The sequence below is a fragment of the Liolophura sinensis genome, chromosome 4 (genome assembly GCF_032854445.1).
Source record: "Liolophura sinensis isolate JHLJ2023 chromosome 4, CUHK_Ljap_v2, whole genome shotgun sequence".
NCBI lineage: Eukaryota > Metazoa > Mollusca > Polyplacophora > Chitonida > Chitonidae > Liolophura > Liolophura sinensis.
The window spans coordinates 5426545-5446209 of NC_088298.1; the positions used below are offsets into that span (position 1 = coordinate 5426545).

Sequence of the window (19665 nt, forward strand, 5' to 3'; positions counted from 1 at the left end):
GACCAACAAATTAACAAATTGTTCAGGAGTCTTAACTTTAATTTGTGTGTTGATGATGAACAAAAAGAGACTACATGTATAATCCACTACTGTGAAAGAAGAGGATCTTAATTTTGGGAAGAACCTAGCGACAGAGTCACGTGATTTGAAAATGGCGGCTTGCGAAGTTCTGGTGTTGCCGGAGTGGGTGCGTCGGTTACATTTGTATTATTTGCGATGTTATAGTCTTTATTATTCCCATATAATGAGGTGATATGAATTCAGAATTACTTTAACATCATGGAACACTTCTTTGTGTCGCGTAAAACGTTGGGGCTACAAGGACAGCGCAGATGACAGGACCGGAGTTCCAGGGTAGTCAGTGTGACGATTTGGAGCGTTTGATGTGGAAGCTAAGCCAGGAACATGGCCAACCGATGTCAGGGCTATACATATATACACACATACGTAGCACCGCGAATTAAGTACGATTCTGTGACGTGGATGGGTGTTAAATAGGGGTATAGTTAGCGGGTATTTATTTGAACTGTCTTTTTTTCTGGTGAAAACAAAATTCATTTAAATAGTGGAGAACATACGGAAAAAATCAGTGTCTGTGCGGAGCGCTCCTCTCTTCTCGATATTTCTAAGTTGCCTGTATTCTGGACGGATGTGTGGTGACTAACAAGTGAACAGTTATCCTCTGGGTATAATTACCATTACTTTGCACCTTCCATTTCCCACCTAGTGAGGGTGTTTAAGTTGCTAACAACATTTCATAATGCAGACTAGTGGAAAGAACAGACGTGAATGCTGAATCACAGCATTGTGTGAATCACTGATTATATAATTTTGTTTATTGTATGTATGGTTACAATTAACATCAATGTCATTAAAATTTGACAAATACACGAAAAGTTTATTTATTTATTTTATTGGTGTTATACGCCGCATCCAGCAATATTTCACTTGTTTCATTGGGGCCAGTATTGTGGTGGGCGAAAACCGCGTAGAGTAAAAACCCACGACCACCCGCAGGTCGCTGATAGACCTTCCCACATATGACCAGAGAGGAAGAGGGCCTGAACTGCATATACTTGTACTCACAGCTAACCACAAAGCCATGGAGGCCCCAGTTCTGGTTTTAGCAGAGACAAGGGCTTTACATATAAAAGATGTACATAAAAAGATATCATTCTTTATATGTCTACAAAACTTGCATACATTCGACAAAATACAAGACTGACACAATACAAAGGCTGAGCGGTCGGAAGGATACAACATCGATAAACTACACAGGACAACACTTTGATTTTGCCGACAAAATCTTTCCCATCACTCTTAGCCGCGATATCACCAGACACCAGACATAAAAAGCTTTTTTAATGTTGGGTTCAAGATTTTTTTCTGCAGGCTATTAAAGTTTCTACTTAAAAGTATGCTAAGAGATCTAACACCATTTTCTACCACTTTTAAGTGAAAGTGATTTGGGGGAAAACGAGAGCGTTCGCTCATGTTAATTTTGCTCCCATATAGGCTTAAAAAAAGATAAATTTTTTTAACTTTTTTCTTGGGACGTAAAAAAGTCTTTAAAGCACAGTTTTCCTCAGGGCATCAGTGGTCAGTCCGGAAATTACGTAGCCTGTTGCGGTGATGTCAGCAGTGTTAACTCAAAATAACTTTGTTAGGGGGAAGAGCCCGATTTGGGGGTTCTAAGCTGTTCCCGGTATGTTCATCAGTGATGTCATTTTCGAATATTTCCGACCATTGACGGAAAATACGCATAAAATGCATTAAAAATATAAATATGTCTTAAAATAATTTTTATTCTAAAATTGTTGCCATATGTGAGCGTGAAAGTAGAATCATTGGCAAAGGAAATTCCTCCAACACAAAGGACAGCGTTGGCGAACATCTGTTTGGTTAGCGAACCAATTTAAAGAGATACATAACACATTCATCAGATACATAGCACATTCATCAGATACATAGCACATTCATCAGATATATAGCACATTCATCAGTTTCAAAATATTTCATGATGTTTGGCTGTAACAAGTTACTTCCCTTTGACCGCTAATAGAGGAAAACGCAAGGTTTTTGTTGTAAAACTCAAGGAAGTCAGTTCTAGCAGAATTCCTATAAGCGCATCGAATGTCGATTGTTTTAAATTTATAATGATGTAAGTCTTTTTTAAATTTCCTTGTGAGATTTTAATCGTCGCTCTACACGTTTGGCATGCAGAAGTACACACATAAACTAGCTGCAAGAAAGATCTGAAACCGATTTGATTTTTTGTCAAAATTTTAAACTTCATAAGGAAGCCGCGGAAGTTCAAAATGGGACAGATTTGGCGTAGAATAAGTTTTTACACGTCTGATAATTTAACTTATGATCCATAACTAAGCATTTAAATTTTATGTTAGATTCGGAAAGACTTAATTTGTGAAAACGAAAGCGGAATATCTTACAAAACAAGCGGTACCATTAACCCGTGTTACAACGACGTAAATAAGCATGGTGCAAATAGTGAAATTAGAAAACATAACATGTGTGAAACAGATCAAGTTATAAATGGTGGTAGATGACACGTATCAGTTTTACATGTAAGTTAACAAATTGACGACATCATTAAAAAGAGAAACCAGTTATAGCCGAATTGGCAAATTCAAGTGTCTCGTGAACTCAAACAGGTTTGGACGAGACAAGATTTAGGCTTTCACACGAAATAACGCGACTAAAAGGCGTGATTGTACCGTAGTAGCTAGAATGAATATACATATGGATAAAACTGGGTTTAAGTTCTCAGCTTTCTTTTCAAAATGGTTATAGACTACAGTTTTACTTACGTCTTAGCCCTCAGTCCAGAAATTAATTAAGGTGTTGCAGTGACGTCAATGGTGATGGCTGTCGAGAAGGGAAGAGCCCGAATTGTCGGGCGCTACGCTGGTTCCGCGTTCCCAGTTTGTTCATTGATGACGACATTTCCGAATATTCACGAGGTTATTAAGCAATATAAAATATAGTATGCCGCAAAAATGAAAGTTTCTTCCCTCATTTTTTTTTTTTGGCATAACTTTTCTTATTGTCCTATTGTTCTATACTGTCCTTTTTATAGTACGATTTCATCTATCCTTAAATGATTGGCCTTACCTAGCGCAATCCAGCCTAATACATTACCGTCGACGAGAGTTCGCTTTTCACAAAGACAACATAATGAACGTGTGTCTCGCCTTTATCTTGTGTCGACTCACGGTTATTTATTTTTTTAGTTTAATTTTAGTTGGTCGTTATGTCTGGGGTCCTAAACGCATGGCGTTCCGATGGGGGAAATGGTAGCAACGAGAGACAAGTCTCTTTAAAAGTCTTTTAAAAGAAAGCACCTTTATCAGTCATATGACGACGAAGAGTCATTTGGTGTACATATACTGTGTCTTCTTTTGACAGGGTGAGCCCATGTTGCTAAATTGCTGCCGCCACCGAAGTATGAGGCATGACACCTCACCTAGTCACATTACACTGGCAGCTTATTAACTAGCCCTTTTTCCATGCTCTAACCTCTCAGAGCTGAGCACGGAGCAAGGCAGCAACTATTACCATCTTTAAGGTCTTTGATATGAGCCGACTGGGTTTTGATCCACAGTTTTCCAATCATTTGACGACGAGAGTCATTTGGTTTGTGTACATATACTGTGTCTTCTTGTGGTAGGGCGATTCCATGAGGCCAAAGTTCTGCCTTCACTGAAGTAGCATGCCGACGACACCAGACATGACACCCTACCCACTCACAAACTGACACGGACCATCCAGTCATGTTTCCTTGCTCGAACCTCTTACTGATGAGCGCCAAGCGGGCAGCAGCAAGTACCATTTTTAAAGTCTTTGGTATGACCCGACCCAGGTTTGATCCCCCAAGGTCTCCAGACTTCGAGGCGGACGTTCTAGCCATTAGGCCAACGAAGCGGTACCCAGAAAAATGCATTTGGAACTTTGGATTCTGTGGATACCTTGTCTGACCAGCTGATGCCACATCAGGTTTTTTCTACTCAGCAAACATACAACGCTTGATTTCATCATTTGGGTTGCATATACATATAAATCTATGAATCCACTCGCCACACGAACTTTGAAACGAACTGAAACGAACAAGAAAAAAATGGATATGACGTCACTGATACACTCTGGGTCACGAATGACCACTGTAGATCTTGGATATGACGTCACTGAAACCATCTGGGTAACCAATGACCACTGTAGATCCTGCATGTGACGTCACCGATACCCTCTGGGTCACGAAAGACCACCGTAGATTCTAGATGTGACGTCACTAATACCCTGTGGGTCACGAATGACCACCGTAGATTCTGGATGTGACGTCACTAATACCCTGTGGGTAAGCAATGACCACTGTAGATCCTGGATGTGACGTCACTGAACCATCTGGGTAACCAATGACCACCGTAGATGTTTTAAATGTTTTAAAACCATTCTACTGTGTTGGAAAGATTCTGAAAATAAATCGAACTATAATATAATATAATATAATATAATCCTTATTTCACAAACTTATCGTAGATTTTAGGTAGTTTTTACATCTACTACAACCATGACAGAACTGGTCTAAAAATTGTGTCTGATTGTGGTATGCACGGCATCGTCGTGTTGAGGGGAAAATGGTTCCGTCGGGGCGGCTTACTTGCCTTCGGTAGGTCGTCTCATTGAAGCAGCACTAGATTAATCCGTCCTACAACAAGAAGGCACATTACATGCACTCTAAGGGCTCCTTCGTCGTCATGTGACTGAAAAATGGCTAAGTACGAGGTTATACCCCAACACTCACTCAGTCACTCACTCATACTGATGTTCTAGAAAAGAGATAGGCTCCGAAATATGCAAGTTTTATTTTCAAAGCTGTGGGAAATTATTTATGTAGGATCCATAGAGTTTAAGCCACATCATTGCGGCAATAGTCCCCTGTGAATTGATCATCGTTGATTAGAATAGCCTGAAACAGCTCTCATTGCCTTGGCGCAAATCGTTCACAAGAGTCTGAAACAGCTCTCATTGCCTTGGCGCAAATCGTTCACAATAGCCTGAAACAGCTTTCATTGCCTTGGCGCAAATCGTTCACAAGAAACAGCTCTCACTGCCTTGGCGCAAATCGTTCACAATAGCCTGAAACAGCTCTCAATGCCTTGGCGCAAATCGTTCACAAGAGTCTGAAACAGCTCTCACTGCCTTGGCGCAAATCGTTCACAAGAGTCTGAAACAGCTCTCATTGCCTTGGCGCAAATCGTTCACAATAGCCTGAAACAGCTCTCATTGCCTTGGCGCAAATCGTTCACAAGAGTCTGAAACAGCTCTCATTGCCTTGGCGCAAATCGTTCACAATAGCCTGAAACAGCTCTCATTGCCTTGGCGCAAATCGTTCACAAGAGTCTGAAACAGCTCTCATTGCCTTGGCGCAAATCGTTCACAATAGCCTGAAACAGCTTTCATTGCCTTGGCGCAAATCGTTCACAAGAAACAGCTCTCACTGCCTTGGCGCAAATCGTTCACAATAGCCTGAAACAGCTCTCAATGCCTTGGCGCAAATCGTTCACAAGAGTCTGAAACAGCTCTCATTGCCTTGGTGCAAATCGTTCACAAGAGTCTGAAACAGCTCTCATTGCCTTGGCGCAAATCGTTCACAATAGTCTGAAACAGCTCTCATTGCCTTGGCGCAAATCGTTCACAATAGCCTGAAACAGCTCTCATTGCCTTGGCGCAAATCGTTCACAAGAAACAGCTCTCACTGCCTTGGCGCATATCGTTCCATGGGATGGAGTAGCCATTTAAATTAATTTTGTGTGTATGTAATGATGCGATGCATGTCTAATAAATTTATTTCAATGTAAATTCGTTGTTTATATCCAAACATATGCATTTAATCTGAATTATGATGATATTTATGAATATATTAAAATGTAAATATGATCCAATTCCATGTTGAACACATTTGTTAGCGGAGAAAAAAATTCTAGTGCCAATATGTTTATTAACCATGTGTTATTTCCTGATTTATAATACTATTACTCCCAGACAGGATATACGCCAAGAGATGACCCCAAATACAGATGTGTGAAGCAGATCAATGATATTTTTTTCGTTAAGTCAGGGAACGGGTCCTGTCTTCAGGGGATGAAAGGCGCTTCCTTTAGACCCAAACGACATCGTGGAATATTGAACAGGCTGTGCATATAAGAAGGCGTCTGACAGGATACATAAAATTTCAATGGCGAACGAGGAATATATGAAGCCAGCTTCTGAGTTCACGCATTTATTTATGCTTGCTCGGGCTTTTACGTCGTGCTAACGTATTTTTCAGTCTATATTTACAGAAAAAGACCAGACACTTGCCACCCACTATACAGAGGCTCAATATCAAACTGTAACCCCATTAGATCCCCATTAGTAGTCACCACGCATGCTCTTAATCCAATGACGAATGGCTTGGTCGAAAACCGGAAGAAAGGTAGAAAAACCGGAACGGACTTTGAGAAACTTTGTAAGCATGGTGTGAGTGTGCGTGAGAAGAATAGCTCACGTTTGTAAAAGGGTTGTTTGATTTGGAAGAAACAAAGCTCTAGAAATCCCAACGCTAATGTATAGGGTCTGTTGTTTGCGCGATTGTTTTTATTGTTTACGTGTCAGTGTAAATGCAGTGATGTAAAGCGAGTGTAAAGGGCTGCAGCGCTTTACGAAGTAGGGTCCATTTCTGAACTTCAGCGATTTTTAAAAAAAATTTCACTAACACCGTGAGTAACCATGGGGGATTACATGGTCTGTTGAATCCTGACCGTCGAACAAAATATTAGGACGTTTATTTAGCTCAGTGTACTTGTTGGGGCGAAGTTTTAGCAATACACAGTATGTGGTTATCTCCTATGGTGTCGTTCACTCTAAGATGAAAGTCATCAGCTTTGGGTTGTTCTCTTGATTTATTTATGTATTTATTTGATTGGGGTTTTACGCCGTGCTCAAGAATATTTTACTTATACGACGGCGCCCAGCATTATGGTGGGAGGAAACCTGGCAGGAGAAAACCTACGACCATCTGTAGGTTTCTGGCAGACCATCCCACGTGAGCTGGACTCACAGAGAACGCATTAGTGAGAGGCTTTTGGATCATTGCGCCGCGCTGGCTCGCTAACAACCCGGCCACTTGCTCTTGATTCACGGGGGAAAGTAATAACACTGCCACTGGCTATTTAGGTTGTTGATACACTATAAATTCCTGCACTGCTTCATTGCAACTAGTTAGGTGCAATTACATCAAAATTTTGTCGGTTTTGGATAGAATTGAAAACTTTCTGCCCAGGGTTACTACCCACCCCGCACCAGGATAACCACATGCTATATCTTCACTTACAGCAATCATGGCTCAACAAATGGCGGTCCTGCTTGGTTGATTCTTTTTTTATATGTTGGAGAGGCAAGTGAAAGCTGCATGTGGTGGTATGACATGGCACCATGTGAATTTTAGCATCAGGAGACTTTTAATCGCCATAAATGTGCTCTTTTGGTACAGGCTTTTGTTCAAATTCACACAGCCGAACAATGGCAGAGACGGATACAAGCAGTTCCTGCGTCATGGGGAACGTGGTTAACAGAAGCTCGTGGGTTATTATTTATTTTATTCGACTGGTGTTTTACGCCGTACTCAAGAATATTTCACTTATACGACGGCGGCAAGCATTATGGTGGGTGGAAACCGGGTAGAGCCCGGGGGAAACCCACGACCATCCGCAGGTTGCTGACAGACCTTCTCACTTACGGTCGGAGAGGAAGCCAGCATGAGTTGGACTTGAACTCACAGCGACCGCATTGGTAAGAGACTCCTGGGTCATTACGCTGCGCTAGCGCTATCAACTGAGCCACGGAGGAGGCCCCTATAGAAGCTCATGGGAGCCGTGTATGTTCACGTGGTGGATTAAGTCTGCACGAAGGAAGGTATATGCGTCTGTCGCCTAGGGGTGGGAACTCTTTACAGCGCATGTGTCGCTCTCTACGTTCGCTTTATATCCCTACCATCACTAGACAAGCTTGAACTTTGAAATCTGTGCAACGCACGTAGGCTCATTAAGGCTTAACCTCTTCACTGGTTGTCCTTGCGCGAACGTATGGTCAACATTCATTTATCAATAAAACTGTGTCAGGCGATCGTTCGAAAAAAGTTGAACATACTTTATATAAAGGGAATGGACGTTTATCTAGTATTAATAGAAACGAAAGTTGAGACAGGGACTTTATATTTTCTGACATCGCTTCCCGCCTCATCGCTGTGCTATGAGTGACCTTAGCGTTGTTAGAGATTTTTGTACAAAATTTGTTATTGGTGGCAGGGATGTAAAGCGAACGTCGGGAGCGACGCATACTCAGTAAGAAGTGTGCTGTGGCATCGGGAATTAGCATACATCTGAACCGGCAATTGCCATTTTGCGTTTACACAGTCAAAAATGGTGGACTAAGCTGAGCCGTCAGTTAGGTCACTAAAACTGACGGATCAAAGAAAGCTGTCCTAAATGGAGTCGGCCTGGTTTAGGTCACCTTTTCACGTTAGTATAATCATTCGAGCCGGTTATTCCATCAAATGCCTTCACTTTACAATTTGAAGTTTTACAATTCTCTTGTAAGTAAACATGAACGGAGCGATTTGCGTCTAATTCCACAGCACAATGGCGTCTAATTTCACTTGACCGGGCTGTGGGAAGGGTGTTCATCGTGTTGAATTAGATCACCACGTTGGGTATATATTGCAAATCAAAGAGCAATCGAGATACACATCGGCAACAAGCCACATTGTTTTGTAGCAAATGAACATCCGAATGGAGCGAAAATCACGATCATCTTCACACCAAATTCTTTACGACTTCCGTCATCCCTTAATCCGGACCTAAGAAGTCCAAAACTGAATTAAATTCATCGAAATTTACATTGGGTCATTTTCAGTTGGCGATAACATCTGTAATGGTAAGAAACATGACACTTTGATACAAGCAAACGCACACGCAGAGGTTTCATGTTTTAAAGTTGTAGAAATATAAAAAGGTAAGGGAATATGTTTAGATCGATTTAATAAACCCGCCTTACATCTTTCGCTGACTTCTAGAGCCTATGAGAGATACGAGTTCTCGGAAATTCCGCGTGGGGGCGCTCGCGGATATACCGGAAGTTGGGATTAGAACCCTGTCCATACTTGGTATTCGCGCATGAACGTTGGGCGAAAGAAGCGTTTTCTAACCCCAACTTCCCGTATATGCGCGAGCGCCCACACGCGGAACTCCCGAGAGCTCATTGATGTCATAGGCCCTATAGCCATCACCTTACAGGCATGGATTGAAGTTGAACACGCTACTCAGTTACATGATGCTTAATGGACCTTGGTGTATATACCACGGGTATATATGGGGCAGATTCCCCCACCCCTCGCCACCAATAAGGAGTGCATTATTTTTGGAAAACGCCGGACACTCTCGTTTACTCTACCCGTTAAGTTGACCGCCATTGTATCAGTGAAAACAATTTAAAGCGTATGGCGTTAACAACAACAAAATAAGTAAATAAATGACTCTACACAGGTGTCATATGGACATAATTTGACACTTACAACAGAAACAAATAATGTTTTGAAATAATTCCATTTTAATTTTAATTTACACATATGTTTTGTATATAGGATATAATTTCTGCAGGCACAGGTTATCTGCCTCCGTCCCGTGGAAAGGGACAACATGCAAAGGTACGTACAGCATAGTATATATCATTAAGTCTTAACTTGTAACAGGTATTCCGAACACCCAATTACCCATTCTTAGAATTAAACAACACAAAGCAATATATACAGACTGACTATGGTTTTGTTCGAAGTTATATTAATTTCTTGCTCCTCTTTAATCGCGGCAGTCAAAGCGGCTTTTCTAAAATGGCTTCTAAACAAATATTGAAACATTTTTGATAATCTGAGGAGATAACTCAAAAACATTGCATTTCTTTACTTGTTGCCTATGGTGTGAGTGTAAGTTAGCAATGGAATATTTCACTTCTAAGTACCCGGTGAACATTATGGTAGGATGAAACAGGGCAGAGCCAGGGGAACTCCGGCCACCATCTGTAGGTTGGTGGCAGACCCATTTTAATTGTATATTCAGGGCCAATCTCAGCACATACTCTGTTACCAAAAACCTTTACAGAGAACAAGGGCTACATCCGAAAAGTTGGTTAGTCTGCTTTTTAAGTTTTCCTAGAAACTATGTTCCATTAATGAAATGAAGAGCCCTGCATTGTTTTCCAGTTGCTGTAGACATGACGTAACTCATTCACGTATTCAGCATCTCAAAAGTGAAGTCGAACCAATTTAAAGGCGACCAACAAAATGAAGGCTCATTCCGACACATGTGCACTGTAGATTGTTAAGCGCATAAAATTGCAATGGATATGTGTGAAGAATAAGATCTCCTTGTGAAGTACCAGTCATGCATGAAGGCCTGACTGAGGTAGAATGCTAAGCGAATGTGGTTCACTGGTTCACCAAAGAAAACCACACTGCATACACACAATGAATAGTAGTAGTTACGGACTTATTGCGAAAATGGCCCTTCTGAGTTGTTGTTAGATGCAGTTGGCATATTTCTTATTGATCGTACCCGTAGATCTTAGTTTCCGAACCAATAACCATAAGTTTTTGACCAATAACTGTAAATGCCCAGGGATGAATGTCCTATATATATGACCGTATGGCTTTGTTTTCTTAAGAAGCTTACTTATATTTACATTCTACGTGGACAAGATACGAGTTTAAGTGCAAATAGACGGACAGCTTGCATGTATGAGAGAGTCTGATTGGCTGGTAACTTTTAAACCCTATTTATAGGGTTGATGCACGCCACAAACAGGCCTTACGGCCATTCAACAAAAACTACAAAACGTTTTCCCGCCCGAAAATAAAGACAGATTTAGAATCTCCTAGTATTCACAATAAACTTTGCTATTTACTCGAATACTTTGATTTTGTTCTGACATGGCTTTTAATATGTACTATAAAATGTCGTGTGGAATTAGCCTCACAAACAACTTTAACTGCGCAACAGTGTATAGGGGATATTGTAGAAGAACGTACAGCTCAGTTTGCTTTATCATCACAGAGATCACACCGTCCAGTAGTTGCCGGTTAATGTTAAAGAGACGTCAGTTTAAAGGCTTAACGCAGGACATGACTCTGAACAGCAAGACGCCCTTACATTGTCAATATAGCCTTACATATCTGTTGAAAACAGAGGTCTGGAAATGATACAGGAACTATCGTCAATTCATTCTGCAAAGTGGATAAAAAATCTGACTTGAATTCATGAAAAATTTCTCTAGAAGACAAGGTATACGATACAGATATATTAGAGAATAGTACAGCTTGGTTAGAAACTGTTGATGAAAAAACATTGTAATTTTCCTTTAAACCGCAATATACTGCAGTTGTGACTGCAACAACGTCCTAGACTTCAAAAGTTTACAAGAAAGCAAAGGGTTGTTCTCAAACAGAATCGATTTGCAACAACAACTATAAATTTCTAATCCACAGAAAATCCTCAAAATACGCTTGATCTTTGAAGTTTGCCAAAACCATATCTGTAAACGATTGGCGTTTTTACTTGCTTCCTAACAATGTTATATTTTATTTATTTATTTGATTAGTGTTTTACGCCGTACTCAAGAATATTTCACTTATACGACGGCGGCCAGCGTTATGGTGGGAGGAACCCGGGGAACCCACGACCATCCGCAGGTTGCTGGCCGTCACTCTCACGTCTGGCAACAATGTTATACAATTTGAAACTAGCAGCGTGATGGCATGGATTAAAGAGCATTATCTAACAATCCGTCAAGGTAAAGCAGAAATTCAGACATCATGTACAAACTCTGGATAATCCAGTTCAACATTTCATAACTCCAAGTCCAAGAATATCCAAGAAGATACAGATTTCCATACACGGACAATAAATTTGTATGAAAACTTTTAATTACTTCTACGTCCAGGTAGATATCTTCCTTTAAGCTAATACATCTTTTTAAGGAATTTTCATGCCAATTCTATTCACGAAACTTGTCTTGAGGAATTTGATTTTTCGCTTGGATACTTCTCTTGGTGCCTCTTGGCCACTTATATACTGACGACTACTAGTTATCAAACGAAACTTCCTCCATTAGGTTCCCAGTCACGCTTCAGACGTCATTAAATTGTCACGCCCAAGGCGCATGGCAACTAACGACATTCGAAATCGCCCTGGTTGTTTCTTCGCCACACTGGAAGTGATGCCAAAACACATGACAAGTAACATCACGTAAAAGACCTGTAATTATTGCGTCTACAAAACCTTATACGACCAAAACGCAATGGAAGTGGCGTTTTACATAACAACTGTACTTCTTGCGTGCACATAGCGGAAGTACAAAGAAGACGCATGACAAATAACGTTCGTATCTCAGTACGTAAATTTTTATATCTCATCTCAATTCATTTTATGTATAGATGACAACCCTGTACTTGTAGAAGACCGTCGTTCTGCTCATATCGAAGACAGATCATACATAGACTACAGGCCTGCTGAGATCCAAGACAGTTCTGGTATACTTCGCAGTTCTGGTAAGATAGAAGGAAATTCTTGTGAAGACCACAGTTCTAGTGAGATCGAAGACAATTATTATAAAGATTACAGTTCTGGTAAGATCGAGGATTGTTGAATTAGTAAACCGCTGTTATTTGTAGACACCACAATACTGCTCAGGTCGAAGACAGTCCATTGTAGAAACCACAGCTCTGTTCTGATCGAATATATTTCATTGTACAGGCAAATGTTATGTTCTAATCGAAAACTATTGATTGTAAAGACCACAGTTTTGTTCCGATCGAAGGTATTTCATTGTATAGACAAACGGTATGTTCAGATCGAACCCAGTTCATGTATAAACCACAGTTCTGTTCAGCTGAATGTAAAACAGTCCATGTATAAACGCCAGTTCTGTTCAGATCGAAAACTATTCATTTCACAGACCACAGTTGTGTCCTGGTCGAAATCTACTCATTGTAAAGACCACAGTTCTGTTTTGATCAAAGGCATTTCATTGAATAGACAAATGTTATGTTCAGATCTAACACAGTTCACATCTAGACCACAGTTCTATTCAGCTGGATGTAAAACAATTTAAGTTTAGACGCCAGTTCTGTACACATCGGCGGCTGTTCATTGTAGAGATCACGGTTCTGTTCTGGTCGAAGGTACTTCATTGCGCAGACAAGTGTTATGTTTAGATCAAACACAGTTCATGTCTAAACCAGTTCTGTTCAGCTGGATGTAAAACAGTCTAGACTGTATAGACGCCAGTTCTGTACACATAGGAGGTTGTTCATTGTAGAGACCAAATTTATGTACAAATCGAAGTCATTTCATTGAACAATGTATAGACAAAAGTTGTGTTCACATCGAAGGCAGTTCACGTCTAGATCACAACTCTGCTCAGCTGGCTCTAAACCAGTTCATGACTGAAAACTGTTCATTTACAGACAACAGTTCTGTTCAGCTGGATATAAGCCAGCACATGACTGAAAACTGTTTATGTAAGGACAACAGCTCTGTTAAGCTGGATATAAGAAAGTCCATGACTGAAAGCTGTTTGCGTATTGATGTTGAGATCGACGACATTTTCTATTTAGGCCAAATTTCTGATCAAATCAAATACGGTTCTTCAGAATTCTGGTAAGAATCCCCGTTCTGTTCAAATCCCACTCAGTTCATGTATAGACAATCATTATGTCAATAATCAAAGCAGAAGAAAGACAGTTAATGTATGACTGTCAGTTGTGTCTGCATACTATACCGTTCATTTCATGATCATTATTCTGTTAAGATTGCGAGATTCCGGAACAACCCTAAGCATTGAAGAACAAAGCACAGATTTGTTGGTAGCTTGTACCTATCAGGCACACAATACTGTTCAATCAAAAAAATTAATGAATGTTCACATTACAAAGGTAACCTTGTTTTCAAGTTACTTGGTTGAAAACTATCAATAAAACCCCCACAACACTACCGTTTATACAGTTTCCCTACGCACGTAAAGTCTTTTCACCTTTTATAGCTTTCCATGAGGAATTGTGTGCATAATACAGACACGTTTTCACAGTTCCATATTTTGTTTGTGTTTCATGCTAAACATACTGTTAAATGTGCATGTAAATAATACAGCTCTGTTCAGTTTTGGTCTTCGTGGAAAGAAATAATATATTTTTTCCCAGGTTGTGGATTCTTCTTGATGGTTCACGTACATTTTTGTTTTAAATGATTAGAGAAATCCATTTTTAAAATTCACAAAAACAAAACAAATCTTTCTCAGTTTTCTTTTCGTCTCAAGAAAAGTTTTTCAGATGTCCGATTATATTTTTAAAGGCAGTCCATTTAAGGATACTCGGTGCGTCGACACAATTCATGACAAGACTACATGTATATTCAGATCCAAAGTGCTTTACGACAGATACTACTGTAGAAAGATTCTGGATTCTTTATTACAAGTCCACACAGACGTCCGTTGTTTCTTCACGCACATGTACTAGATCCTGTAACAAGAGACGATATAAATTCTGACACTTTTCCAGATGCCGTACCCCAGTCCGTATTAAACGCAACTTATATTCCAGATGTTACACGTAAGTTTATATAGAGCTGACACACAAGCACCGTTTTGTCAAGCACTGTTTTATGACTTTCCGGTGTCGAGCAATTTTACGTCCACACGATAACGTCAAGATTCCAGCGGTTGTAAAACAGATCATCCAGATCATCCAGATCATCCAGATCATAATTTTCAAGAGTTGTTTTGTTTTTCCAGATTCATATACGATGGGTCAACACTTCTGTCAAACACTGTTTAGATTTCAGATGTTGAACAGGTTCACAATCACACAACGACGCCAACATTTCGGTGGCTTTAAAACGAGCTTCCCAAACTACACAACGTTGTACTGAAGTCGATACGGTTGAACAATAGTCCGTGCAAACACGTCTAAAATTATACACCACTTGGATTTTAGATATTTAATTATGCACTAGTCCATTCAAAGCACGCCTTGTTTTTCAGATGGTAAGTCTTAGTTCATATTAAAAGACGGTTTAAACTCTAGATGACTATGTACCTTAGTTTGTATGAAAACAGAAAAGACAAGTCCAAGCAAGAAGAGCCTGTATTCCATATAGCTGTCATCAGCCCGTATGTACAAAGTTTAGAAACAGTAATTGCCATGGTTACACATGACACTTTACGTCAAGTTCAGTAACCCTTTCATATCCCTGTTACCACGGTTGGCGAGGATCCTGACGGTAAGTAAGAGCCTCGTTTTGACCCCACCGCTCGGCAGATCTTAGTGTTGAACAGTGTGTAGATAACCGGATTGGCGGCGCTGTTTAAAGGGGCTAAACTCTGTATGAATGTGGATATGGCGACTTTTTCCTGACTCATGGGAATGTGGCCATACACATCGAGAAGGTCGAAAACGAAAAACGGGCTCCAGCAACAGATGAAAACTGAAACGGTAGAATTTACGAAAAAGTGTTAAGATGTCAGCAGTCTGAATTCGACAGATTCTCCCACTAATCGGGGGCATTTGGCGGGAACAAGCGCTCCACAACTTTCTTAGTGCAAATTTGATGGTTGGGGGCCTTCTTGCATAAACCGGGATTCTTCTGATAGGCTAATTATTGCCCGGGCCTGACCCTTTTGCATTGTTTTAATACTATTGTTTATTAAATGTGATGACAACACAGCAATTTAAGTAATTCTAGACCCGTGATGTCTAATTAATTGCAATTAACCTTACTGCATTGTCTTACCTACCTCTACTTAAAGGCAAAGGCCACTCCAATATGAAGTATATATCAGCTGAAGGATCATTAAAAACTGTCCAGGAAATTAGCTGGATTTATTTTTTTTATAGATTTTTTTTTCTAACCGATTAAAATTGTGTTAAAAGATCAGATTCTGCGGTGGCCTGTAATGACCCAGTAGGTATCAATTACGTCACATCTATACTTTTAGCCTGAAATAGCCTGAAAGGTCAAATGGGTGAATGCATTCATAGATCTATATTTATATGCATTTTGAATGATGAAATATAGCAGTCTAATGTGTGTTAAGTAGCAAAAGCCTCATGTGACGTCACTGGTCAGATTTTGGTCAGTAATAGCAACTATAGATAAAAATATTAAAATGCATTTTACAAGGTTAAACAAACTGTAAAAAAAATAAATCAAACTATTTTCCTGGGCAGTTCTTAATGGCCCTTGATGTTATACACACTTCATTTTCGAGTGGTCTTTGTCTTCAAGCCATAAGCTACTAATTTGCTACTATTTAAGCACTTACATGAAGAGTTAGGTAAACTGACAAGCGACCGTATTTCACAGATTAGGTGTGACCATTGGCCACTTATCACACTGTGGTCACCACCCTGGTTTTACTGTTTATGTTGTTTTGTTTTAAATTACACAGACTTATTTAGGTTCATTTACTTTCCACAAGTATAAGCTCTACACCAGGCTGACCAGTTTGAATATAAGACATATACTATAGCCAATATATTTATTTATTTTTTTGATTAGTATTTTGACAAGAATGTTTCATTTATACGACGGTGGCCAGCATTATGGTGGAAGGAAAGTGTGCACAGCCCGGGGGGGGGGGGGACACAAGAACATCCACAGGTTTCTGCAAAACCGTCGCACATACGGCCGGAGACGAAGCCAGCATGAACTGGACTTAAACTCACAGCGGAAGCATCCGTGAGACGTTCTTCAGCTATTGTGCCGGGATGGCACGCTAACGACCTCGGCAACGGGGGCCCCCTACAGCCACTATAAAGACTTTAAGCAGATTGATGTAAAACTTCTGACTCACCCGTAACTATTGTTAATGTCATCTTTATCGTTTTAATCTTGGCCTTTGGAATAACTCCCCGACTACTTGAGGCCTGTTTAAGTTCAATATTTCCATTCCTGCAGCTCTCACAACTGTCTCCTGGAGGAAGAGGTATAAAACAACCAGTGAGACGCAAACGTAACTAAATTTATAACAACCAGTCAGATGCAAACATTACTAAATGTATAACAACCTGTCAAATGTAAACGTAACTAAAGGTATAACAGCCAGGCAGACGTAATCGTAACCAAATAAACAATAATCGGTCAGACGTAAACGTAACTAAATGTATAACAACCAGTCAGACGTAAACGTAACTAAATGTATAACAACCTGTCAGACGTAAACGTAACTAAATGTATAATAACCAGGCAGACGTAATCGTAACCAAATAAACAATAATCGGTCAGACGTAAACGTAACTAAATGTATAACAACCTGTCAGATGTAAACATAGCTAAATGTACAACAACCAGGCAGACGTAAACGTAACTAAATGTATAACAACCAGGCAGACGTAATCGTAACCAAATAAACAATAATCGGTCAGACGTAAACGTAACTAAATGTATAACAACCAGTCAGACGTAAACGTAAGTAAATTTATAACAACCAGTCAGGCGTAAACGAAACTAAATGTATAACAACCAATCAGGCGTAAACGAAACTAAATGTATAACAACCAGTCAGACGTAAACGAAACTAAATGTATAATAACCAGGCAGACGTAATCGTAACCAAATAAACAATAATCGGTCAGACGTAAACGTAACTAAATGTATAACAACCAGTCAGACGTAAACGTAAGTAAATGTATAACAACCAGTCAGGCGTAAACGAAACTAAATGTATAACAACCAGTCAGGCGTAAACGAAACTAAATGTATAACAACCTGTCAGTTGTAAACATAGCTAAATGTATACCAACCTGTCAGATGTAAACGTAACTAAATGTATAACAACCTTTCAGACGTAAACGAAACTCAATGTATAACAACCAGTCAGTCGTAAACGTAGCTAAATGTATACCAACTTGTCAGATGTAAACGAAACTAAATGTATAACTACCAGTCAGGCGTAAACGAAACTAAATGTATAACAACCTGTCAGATGTAAACATAGCTAAATGTATACCAACCTGTCAGATGTAAACGTAACTAAATGTATAACAACCTTTCAGACGTAAACGTAACTCAATGTATAACAACCAGTCAGTCGTAAACGTAGCTAAATGTATAACAATCAGTCAGACGTAATAGTAACCAAATATACAATAATCGGTCAGACGTAAACGTCATCAAATGTAGAGCAACTGTTCAGACGTAAACGTCAAGAAATATAGAAAATCTGGGCAGTTGTAAACGTAACCAAATGCAGAACAACTGGTCAGACGTAATCGTAGCTAAATATATGCATTACAATGTCACTGATGCTTTTACTACTCCTAAAGTAATTTATAACCACAGGTATTGTTGTCAGTAAGTGTAACTGATTATGAAAAAAATTTTATGGCAAAACAAAACAAAAGCAAAACAAACAAAACAAACAAACAAACAAAAAAAAAATGGGAAAAGATTCTGGTGATTTCCTCGCTAGATACTGACCTCGGGGCAATAGTCTCTTCCTGGCAAACCTTGCTCCGCCGTCACTGACAGTGCCATGGTTCCAGATGATTAGCACGATGACGATGTAACAGATGGCGATGAAAATAGCAGGTAAGATGAAGAGAACGATTGCAATAAGTGTGATGTAAAGCTGCAGAAGAAAAAAGGAAAGGACAGATTTAATATAAATGGTGGAATTAGGCATTTGACTGGGTCACTTGGGGGTTGGGTTTGTAAATTGACATACATAATCTTAAGTTGAATTTATAAGAAAAGAACTATACACTTTCGCGATTTTTTTTAGGAAATTGTTCCACACATTTAAAGAAAAATACGCGTTTGAGAGAGTATTAACTTTCTAAAAAGGGCCGATTTTCTAAAGCGAGCAGCTGAATTTAAAGACGCATTTGTATCCATTATTTGAACTCTTTTTAACGACACTAAAATTCTGTCGATTCTATTTACACTGTTGCCCAAAATGACGGAATAAAATAAATTCAGGTTACATTTCTGGAAAATACAAGTATTTGGTCCTCTCTGCAATACACTTGGCTCTTCCTAGCTGTTATACGAAGGACCCTTTATGTAAGTGGAAGCCAAAAATTTAGTTACGTGAAAGGGCTTTTGGTTGAGAGCCATGTAAAGCGACACAATTTAAGTTTCGTACTATCTCTCCGGCTGCATCCCTATATAAACAGGTCTTCTGTTTAGGCCATCCCTGATTTCATGGACGCAAATTTTGGCATAGCAGTTCACAGTGTCATGTCTGCTCCTACGCCACTAGCGATTCGACGGAGGGTGGTTGCCCTAAGACAGGAAGGGTTTAAACAGGCCGATATCGCCACTTTCGCAGGGATATCACAAAGTGCAGTCTCTAAGATTCTGAAACACGTCAGAGAGGTACATCAGTTAACGCCAGGAAAGCCAACAGGGCGTCCACGTTCGACCACAAGACGACAGGATAGGAGACTCGTACACCTGTGTCGAACAAACCGGAGAATGCCAACCAGCCGTCTCAGTCTCTTGTGGAGGCAACACTATGGGGTTCGTGTTTCACGCCAAACCGTGAATGGTCGACTTACTG

At 39.9% G+C, this 19665-nt stretch overlaps 1 protein-coding gene across 1 annotated transcript in view; it reads right to left on the reverse strand.

The window, feature by feature from the left end:
• Nucleotides 1–7035: 7035 nt before the first annotated feature.
• Nucleotides 7036–19665, reverse strand: part of LOC135464893 (cardioacceleratory peptide receptor-like) — a gene marked incomplete at its 3' end in the record, with an annotated part of 68159 nt that continues 55529 nt past the window's right edge. Inside the window, exons 5-8 of the mRNA XM_064742461.1 lie at nt 18582–18732; nt 16957–17076; nt 15412–15587; nt 7036–7065 (exon numbers count right to left, since the gene is read on the reverse strand). Coding sequence (XP_064598531.1) covers nt 7036–7065; nt 15412–15587; nt 16957–17076; nt 18582–18732 — 477 coding nt within the window. The remainder of the gene's footprint in view (nt 7066–15411; nt 15588–16956; nt 17077–18581; nt 18733–19665) is intronic.